The sequence below is a fragment of the Scophthalmus maximus genome, chromosome 2 (assembly GCF_022379125.1).
Source record: "Scophthalmus maximus strain ysfricsl-2021 chromosome 2, ASM2237912v1, whole genome shotgun sequence".
Lineage (NCBI taxonomy): Eukaryota > Metazoa > Chordata > Actinopteri > Pleuronectiformes > Scophthalmidae > Scophthalmus > Scophthalmus maximus.
The window spans coordinates 26,197,501-26,207,262 of record NC_061516.1 but is presented as its reverse complement, the minus strand read 5'-3'; the positions used below and the strand labels follow the sequence as shown (position 1 = coordinate 26,207,262).

At 42.1% G+C, this 9,762-nt stretch overlaps 1 protein-coding gene and 1 long non-coding RNA gene across 2 annotated transcripts in view; one reads left to right on the top strand and one right to left on the bottom strand.

Moving 5' to 3' along the window:
- Window positions 1-343: 343 nt before the first annotated feature.
- On the bottom strand, window positions 344-671 carry LOC118300835. The gene is made up of 2 exons (XR_004790167.1): window positions 611-671; window positions 344-534 (listed from the first exon to the last, which is right to left on the bottom strand). It is a non-coding gene; the product is annotated as an uncharacterized LOC118300835 (long non-coding RNA).
- Window positions 672-5,688: 5,017 nt separating this feature from the next.
- LOC118301336 (GTPase IMAP family member 8-like) overlaps window positions 5,689-9,762 on the top strand; it is a 5,083-nt gene continuing 1,009 nt past the window's right edge. The window contains exons 1-4 of the mRNA XM_035626749.2: window positions 5,689-5,797; window positions 8,329-8,437; window positions 8,594-9,159; window positions 9,544-9,762. The exon at window positions 9,544-9,762 is cut by the window's right edge and continues 1,009 nt beyond it. Of these exons, the coding sequence (XP_035482642.2) occupies window positions 8,604-9,159; window positions 9,544-9,762 (775 nt within the window). The 5' untranslated portion in view covers window positions 5,689-5,797; window positions 8,329-8,437; window positions 8,594-8,603. The remainder of the gene's footprint in view (window positions 5,798-8,328; window positions 8,438-8,593; window positions 9,160-9,543) is intronic.

Sequence of the window (9,762 nt, the reverse complement as noted above, 5' to 3'; positions counted from 1 at the left end):
TTCTGCAACTAGTCCCCAAACTTCTGCAATTAGTCCCCAACTTCTGCAACTAGTCCCCAAACTTCTGCAACTAGTCCCCAACTTCTGCAATTAGTCCCCAACTTCTGCAACTAGTCCCCAAACTTCTGCAACTAGTCCCCAAACTTCTGTAACTAGTCCCCAAACTTCTGTCAGAAGTCCCCAAACTCCTGCAACTAGGAGTTTGGGGACTATTTCTGCAGCTGTCTCCAGACCTTGGAGTTTTGTTGTTTTGCATCCATCCAAAGGTAGAACTCGTTTGCAGGTGTCAGTTTTCTAATAGAATATGTGGTCGTCATCATGGTGCTGATGATGATTATTGTGGTAATGTTTATCAGATTCATGTTTTATTGAGTTTTCTCAGTTTTTGTATGAAAAGTAGGTGGAAGGAAAGTAAGACACAGTGGAGGGACAAATAAAGATGAGCTCTGATTGGTTGTCACACGTAGATGTCTTCTGCCTCCACAGACATCTGCTTTGTAATTGGCGTTTCCATGGAAACAGGATAACAGGGAACTGAAGAGAGAAGAACATGTTAGCATCAGTTAGCATCTTTGTGTGTGTGTGTGTGTGTGTTTGTGTGTGTGTGTACCATAATTAGACTCTTCTTCTCTCTCCTGCTGCTTGTCATCTTTCATTTTGTTGCTATGGCAACTGTGCATAGACACATAAACATTTTCCTCCTTGGGACCTGGAACAGGACGGCAGATTATTGTGAAGATAAATCTGATGTGATGTTAAGTAAACCAGGTGTGCATGTCAGAGCTGTCACTGATTGGCTGCCGTACCTGCCGTCCTCTTCCTCCTCTTCCTCTTCCTCCGGATGAAGATGATGATGGTGATGATGATGACCAGCAGCAGACAGAGCAGGAGGAGGCAGTAGATCAACAGCGACATGTTGGATGGACTCTTCCCTGGGGAATATTACAAAGATTACATTTAAAATTGACGAGACTGACTCGTGATTGGTCAACTGTGGGTATGGGCGGGACCTCAATACTCTGACTCCACCATCGCTACTGCACAGTGACGTGCTGGTGACATCACCGCTTGTACAACGAGAGGAATTGGAGACGTGCCGTCCATCTTATATACAGTCATTGATCATCTTTATTTACAGTTATTAATTATCCCTATCAGTTATTGATCAGGATGATAAGTTATAGGCCAGGTGTTGTCTGTTGGTGTCTCATTGACTCACCCTCCACTCTGAGCAGGAAGTCCGTCCTCATCACTCTGGTCCCGCCTCGGTCAAATACCTGCAGGCTGTAGTTTCCTGAGTCTTGGATGTGAACTGGGCTGAACCTCAGCGAGCCGTCACTCAGCAGCTCGCAGCGTCCGTGGTGACACGTCGTCATGTTATTCTTCAGCGAAAGAACCAGGTGTCGGTGAGTCCACCTGACGTCCCACTGGTCCTCCACCCTCCAGCGCCGCAGGTCTGAGGACAACAGGACGGTCCCACCGCTCTGTGTGTACACCGTGACGGTGTCTGAGGCAGCTGGGGTCAGAGGTCACACAGAAACACATGAAGCAGAGAACACACGGAGGTGACATGTTCTCACCTGCGCCGCCAGAAACTTCAAAATGAGATCTCAGTCACAAAGACAACGAATTTCTGTCATAATCGTCATCATGGTCCACATCTCCCTCTTACACTGTGTCATATTACTGTGTAATACTTTTTTTATACTGACCCTCATTCTTCATCATCATCATCATCATCATCGTCAGAAACTGGTACAGAACCAACATGGCTGCTGTCTGCAGTTGTCTCCGTTAACCCTGCACCATGTCACTGCGAAGAGGAAACACATACTTTCAGTGTGTGTGTGTGTTAGTGAGTGAAAATCCCACTTTGCTAACAATGCACATTTATTCTGTTCTGGGGAAACAGTTAAAGATTATAATGTATTTTCATGGTGTAAATATTTGGACATAGGCCTTTTTCCCTGTCCTCTCAGTCCTCTCAGTCCTCTCGGTCCTCACTGTCCTCTCGGTCCTCACTGTCCTCTCCAACAGGAGTCAAAAGAGTTTTTTTGTCCAGCTGAAGAATAAAAAGTTTGGTTCGACTGACGACAAGATCTAATATGTTTCATCATCACACTGAGTAGATGGACCTCGGCCCACACTAGGTCCTCCCTGTCCACATGCAGGACTCAGCGAGGTCCACAGGTCTGGAGCTCAGAAGGCCCCAGACCTCGGACCACAGCGGCAAAACTCAACCTGACGATTCCAACGTGAGAGTCGAGCATGAACCTGAACCTGAACCTGAACCTGAACCCAGGTCTGACCCAAACTGATCCAACATCAGGTGCGTTTAGTCCTACCTGTCAGAGAGAGGTCGTCTTCTCCTGCAGCAGAAACGAGCTGAAGATATAAGACGGGAAATAGAGACTCAGAGGGAGGAGCCCCCCCTCCCCCTCAGACCACATCGTGGTCCAATTTGTTCATGTGAAACTAAAACAGGGACACTTTCAGTCTTGAATCAGGTTGACTCGTTACCGTGAACCAGAGCGAACTGAGCCAGTTCACACGACCAGGATGGAGACTATAGACTGTATATGAAGATGATCACTGACTGTATATGAAGATGATCACTGACTGTATATGAAGATGATCACTGACGATCAGCGACTGTATATAAAGACGATCAGTGACTTTATATAAAGACGATCAGTGACTTTATATAAAGATGATCACTGACTGTATATAAAGATGATCAGAGACTGTATATAAAGACGATCAGAGACTATATGAAAACGATCAATATCTGTATATAAAGATCTTGTGTTGTTCAGTATTTTCTTTTGTCTCTACAGAACCAAGGGGCAGAAGAAGCAGCATGGAGCAGCCGCCATCAGGTGTGAGCCCTCTGTCATCCATGTTCAACACATGTAAACACACGTGACTGATCTCACAGGATGTGGATGTGACTCGTACACAGACCGATGATTCCGTGTTTGTCATGTCTCAGGTTTAACTGACGCGTGAACGAACAATGTCACTGTCACAACCCAAAAAAAGTTAAACATTAGATCTGCTGTGTGTCTCTACAACGCTGACAGAAGGTGATGCATGCTGGTCACTGACCACATGACCCTGAAATGATGTCCTTTTTAAAAAAAATTCTTTAGATGTATTTTCACCCTGTATGTTTTCATACACCTCAACCGCTGCCCTGTATTTTTCATACACCTTAACCCCTCACCTTGCATGATTTCATACACCTCAACCCCTCACCCTGCATGTTTTCATACACCTTAACCCCTCACCCTGTATGTTTTCATACACCTTAACCCCTCACCCTGCGTGATTTCATACACCTCAACCCCTCACCCTGCGTGATTTCATACACCTTAACCCCTCACCCTGCATGTTTTCATACACCTCAACCCCTCACCCTGTATGTTTTCATACACCTTAACCCCTCACCCTGCGTGATTTCATACACCTTAACCCCTCACCCTGCATGTTTTCATACACCTTAACCCCTCACCCTGTATGTTTTCATACACCTTATGATACATCTTGTTAAACAAAATATTAGGTATAACAGATTGTTTTAAATACTTTAAAACGTGACTGGAGTGGATCTTAAAAGAAAAAGTCTATGTTTTAAATAAAACCCTTTTTTTTATCAGAATCAGTGTTGTGTTATTTTTTCATGATGTCTCTGAGGTTTGGGGTGAGTTGTTGTTGAATTGTCAAATTGTCTTAGGAAGTTTCCTAAATCCTGAAGTGTCCTGCAAGTATTTGATCAGCAGCTGTGAAAAGAGCTGTTCGGATTCTCTAAATGCATAGGAAAGGATCTCCTTTAGCATAGGGTACACTGGAGCTTCCTATGCGAAAGGAAAGGAAAAATAAACGTCCCACATTGCGGCAGCGATATTTAACGTGACGCATCATGAACGAACGTAAACGATTCATCTGAAGTAGAAGTTGAAGAGAATGAATGAATGAATGACCAAGAAGAGACGTCATGTAAGTAACTGTGACATTTGAATCATAACGTGATGTCACACGGTGGTGAAACACTGAAACATGCTGATGGAGCCACTGAGGTTTTTCTGGTTCATCTTCGGAAATGTGTAGTTTCACCACGACAGACGCATCAGTAACATCCACCATCGCGTGATGACGTAGTTTAGTGAAAGTCGAGTCGGATTCTCTGAGCAGCGCTGTCGCCTTCTCCTAAGTCCCATCAGTCATCCTTCACACCTTTCCTTGACCTCAGGACGTTTTCCACTGAGGTCAAGGAACAGTAGAGAGGAAAAGACGATAGGAAGGACAATTCGACCGCACCTTTGAGCTCAGGAGCTTCGACTTCCTGTCAGGTGACGTAGGGATTTTAAACATATACAGTCATACAAAAAAGGACATAAGGTGAAGCTGATAGCTGACGAAGCATTTTACAAAATCACTTTTTTGGTTCAATAGGAATCATTTTCCCTGTTGAGTTTGTTTTCATGGAAGAGAAGCAGAACAGACCGAGACATCTGCTTCTATTCACGATGAAGCACAAAATGGCTCCGATTTAGAAAGTGAAATTAAAAAATGAGAAAACATATTTCATCACTTCCGCAGCTCAGGTTTTATTTCTGAGCCTTTCGAAATAAAGCTACACACACACACACACACACACACACCAAGCAGCTGAGAGGACAAACTGTCTTCACCTGACGGACGGACGTCACATAAGGCTGAAGGTATGAACATGTGGACCATTGGAGCACGTTAATCCATCTGTTAGTCTATTAATCTAGTTGTTAATCCATCTCTTAATCTCTTAATCTAGTTGTTAATCCATCTGTCAATCTATTAATCTAGTTGTTAATCCATCTGTCAATCTATTAATCTAGTTGTTTATCCATGTGTGTAGTTGTTTTTTATTACGTCTTTGTTTTTTATTACATATTTTTATCAAGGACTTTTTGAAGCATGGACACTTTTGAAATGGACCAGACTGGAGCCTGCAGCATCTCTGTTCTGGCTCCTGGAGGAGCCTCTGGTGTGGGGGGCCCGGCTGGATCTCCACGATGGCAGCAGACCCACACTCGGTGAGAGACTAACAAGAGCTGGAGTGACAGAGCTGAGGGGGATCGTGGAGGCTGCTGGTCCTGGTCTCCAGAACACAGAGGCAGTGGCCTCTCTGCTGGGCCTGAGGTCGGCCGCCACACCAGGACCATTCTGAACGAGTGGAACCAAAGACTGGACAGTGGAGACAGAGGGATGCTGCGGGACTATTTTAATGGGACCGAAGGCCCCATGAAGGAGGAAGAGCTCGTCTTTCACTCTGTGTTTTGAAGACTTTTTTTATTTAATACATTCATTTATTTATTTTTAATTTTTTTTATTTTTAGTGCATTCGTACAAAAACCGTGATGTTTTCTGGTGAATTTTGGTAAAAGTTGTTTTCAAAATATCAAATGTCTGTGAGAGTGGTTTTCAGATTCCACTCTCTGATGAAGGACATACAGGAGTTTTTAAACCAGTGGTGTTCAGTGAAGGAGGAAGAGCTCATCTTTCACTCTTGTTTTTATGACTTGATTTATTCAGTACTTTCATTTATTTATTTTTTAGTGCATTAGTAGAGGACCGTAATGTTTTCTGGTAAATTTTAATAAAAGTTGTTTTTAAAAAATCAACAAAAAAAAATCTCTCTCTTTTCAGGATACGAGTGCTTTTATTTTGAAAGCGAAACCACTTATCACCAGTTCGCTCGGCTCGACTCGGCTCGACTCGGTCTGAGGAACAAAGCAGCTTCTGCGGCCGTTGTCAGGTGAGTCCAGTCCTGGATCTGTGTTCTGTTCATGATCTGTTCATGATCTGTTCATGTTCTCTTCATGTTGTGTTCATGTTCTGTTCATGTTCTGTTCATGATCTGTTCATGTTCTGTTCATGTTCTGTTCATGTTCTGTTCATGATCTGTTCATGTTCTGTTCATGTTCTCTTCATGTTCTGTTTATGTTCTGTTCATGTTCTGTTCATGTTCTGTTCATGTTCTCTTCATGTTCTGTTCATGTTCTGTTCATGATCTCTTCATGTTCTGTTCATGTTCTGTTCATGTTCTCTTCATGTTCTGTTCATGTTCTCTTCATGTTCTCTTCATGTTCTGTTCATGTTCTGTTCATGTTCTCTTCATGTTCTCTTCATGTTCTGTTCATGTTCTGTTCATGTTCTGTTCATGTTCTCTTCATGTTCTGTTCATGTTCTCTTCATGTTCTGTTCATGTTCTGTTCATGTTCTGTTCATGTTCTCTTCATGTTCTGTTCATGTTCTCTTCATGTTCTGTTCATGTTCTGTTCATGTTCTCTTCATGTTCTGTTCATGTTCTGTTCATGTTCTCTTCATGTTCTGTTCATGTTCTCTTCATGTTCTGTTCATGTTCTGTTCATGTTCTCTTCATGTTCTGTTCATGTTCTGTTAATGTTCTCTTCATGTTCTCTTCATGTTCTGTTCATGTTCTGTTAATGTTCTCTTCATGTTCTCTTCATGTTCTGTTCATGTTCTGTTCATGTTCTCTTCATGTTCTCTTCATGTTCTCTTCATGTTCTGTTCATGTTCTGTTCATGTTCTGTTCATGTTCTCTTCATGTTCTCTTCATGTTCTGTTCATGTTCTCTTCATGTTCTGTTCATGTTCTCTTCATGTTCTGTTCATGTTCTCTTCATGTTCTGTTCATGTTCTGTTCATGTTCTCTTCATGTTCTGTTCATGTTCTGTTCATGTTCTGTTCATGTTCTCTTCATGTTCTGTTCATGTTCTTCCTCTTGTCTTTTTATTCTCAGTAGTATTTCTCTGGTTCTGGGGATTTGACTTTTTGTCTGTGTGAAGTTTGTGTTTGAAGGTTTGTCAGGATCAGTTTCTGGACCAGGATTTTTCTTCTTTCTTCTTGAAACTTATTCGATCATAAAGAGTCAAAAACTAAGTTTGTTTCCTCTCATGACGCAGTTAAGACTTTGAGCGCGGCGAGGTGGAAGGGGGGAGGGGCTGCTCTAACTGCATCATAGATTTAATGTTTTCATCCGAAATGTTGTTGAGATTAAAATGTATAAGATCAATTTAATGGAAGAATAATCAACAGGAAATCTAATAATCTGCACTAACAACAGAATTTATTGAGGATTTATGATCCAGTGTCATTGATTCTGATAGAAGAGTGGAGACCGACTTCCGGGATGATTCGAACTGTTCAAATCTATTGTGATTCAGGTGTTTTATAACGTGTGGTTTTCTCTTCATGATTCACGTTAACAAATGAAAAGTCACCAAATGAAAACATTTGGTGACTTTCACTTCTTTTACTCAACAGAATATTGTTGTTGTTGTTGTGTGAGCTGATATGAGTGCGTCTGCCTGGACACATGAGTCGACCATTATGTGAACACATGCAAAGTAAACTTCACGATCAGAGCCTGTATTGTTGCCGAGACGTCTGCTTCTGTTCACGATGAAGCACAAAATGGCTCCGTCGCCTGCAAATGGCTCCAATTTAGAAAGTGAAAGTAAAAAATGAGAAAACATATTTCATCACTTCCGCAGCTCAGGTTTTATTTCTGAGCCTCTGAAATAAAGCTACACACACACACACACACACACACACTGTTAATCCATCTGTTAATCTCTTAATCTAGTTGTTTATCCATCTGTTAATCTATTAATCTAGTTGTTTATCCATCTGTTAATCTCTTAATAATAGTTGTTAATCCATCTGTTAATCTAGTTGTTTATCCATCTGTTAATCTGTTAATCTAATTGTTAATCCATCTGTTAATCTCTTAATCTAGTTGTTAATCCATCTGTTAATCTCTTAATCTAGTTGTTTATCCATCTGTTAATCTAGTTGTTAATCCATCTGTTAATCTCTTAATCTAGTTGTTTATCCATCTGTTAATCTAGTTGTTAATCCATCTGTTAATTTGTTAATCTAGTTGTTTATCCATGTGTTAATCTCTTAATTTAGTTGTTAATCCATCTGTTAATCTCTTAATTTAGTTGTTAATCCATCTGTTAATCTCTTAATTTAGTTGTTTATCCATCTGTTAATCTAGTTGTTAATCCATCTGTTAATCTCTTAATCTAGTTGTTAATCCATCTGTTAATCTCTTAATATAGCTGTTAATCCATCTGTTAATCTATTAATCTAGTTGTTTATCCATCTGTTAATCTCTTAATCTAGTTGTTAATCCATCTGTTAATCTTTTAATGTAGTTGTTTATCCATCTGTAAGAAGTGCAACATTTAGATTAGATGTGTGATCAGCTGTTTTTATTCAGCAGACATCATCTCTCTCTCTTTCTCTCTCTCTCCAGGGTACGAGTGCTTTTATTTTGAAAGAAAAAACACTTATCCCCGGTTCGCTCGGCTCGACTCTGCTCGACTCGGTCTGAGGAACAAAGCAGCTTCTGCGGCCGTTGTCAGGTGAGTCCAGTCCTGGATCTGTGTTCTGTTCATGTTCTGTTCATGTTCTGTTCATGTTCTGTTCATGTTCTTCCTCTCGTTTTTTGATTCTCGTCTGACGCGTGGTCAGTCATGTTCTTCTCTCTCACTGTCATCTCTGTCCGTTGACTTCTACAGCTTCGCAGACATGGAGCCAGATCTCACCATCGTGCTGATTGGAAACTCAGGAGTGGGTAAAAGTGCCTCAGGAAACACCATTTTAGGTCAGAAGGTGTTTGAGTCCAGATTGGCCTTCAACCCAGTGACAAAGCAAATCACTCCAGGAACATGTGCACCAGTGTTTGGGAAACGCATCTCAGTGGTGGACACGCCGGGAATATTAGACACCAAGGACACGGAGGCAGAGATCTCAGCGTACTGTCAGGAGCTCCTGCAGTCCAACAGACCCTGTCTGTTTCTGGTGGTGGTCCGAATCGCCCGGTTCACTCCGGAGGAGGAGCAGGCGGTGGAGGCGGCCATCAGAGCCCTCGGGCCTCGGGGGATAAGGAAGAGCTACCTGCTCTTTACGCATGGAGATGCCTTGAAGGACAGGAGGCTGCACGATTTCATCTTTGAACAGGTGGATGTTTCACTTCCAAATGCTGTGATGAAGTTTGGGGGAGCATATCACACCTTCAACAATGAGCTCCAAGACCCGGAACAAGTCAGAAATCTGCTGCTGAAGACGGGTTACATCCGGACACGTGAGTAACTGTCTCCAGGTAGAGTCCATGACTTGTTCAGGTGTTTTTCAGGCGTCGGCAGGTACATGATTATTTATTAGAACCGTTTCAGTGACATTAGTCTGGTGGATGTGGTAACAGACACTTCACATCAGCTGATCTTTACGAAAGAAAATAAGAAAAACAAAAGTCAGTAACAACAAAGTCAGTCTGTGATTATGATCATAATTGATGAAATCAGTGTCATTGAATCTTACTGTAATGTCAATAATTATAGACTTTTGACAATGAATATAAGGAACAGCTTCTTTGAATAAGGAAAGTTCTGTTTGACTGACATTCATTCTCAAAATGTTTTAACTACATACTGAACACTAGTCTGTTTTCACGTGTTCTGTCCTCCAGCGGTTCCGGAGGAGCCCGTCAGCCTGGAGGGCCGGAGGATCGTTCTCCTCGGTCGACCCGGAGGAGGGAAGAGTTCATCAGGAAACACCATCCTGGGCTCTGAGGAGTTTAACCCAGACTGTGACTTTGATACAGTCACTTCTGAGTGTCTCAGTGGATCAGCAGAGGTGCAGGGTCGTCAGGTCACAGTGGTGGACACTCCAGGATTCACTGATGAAG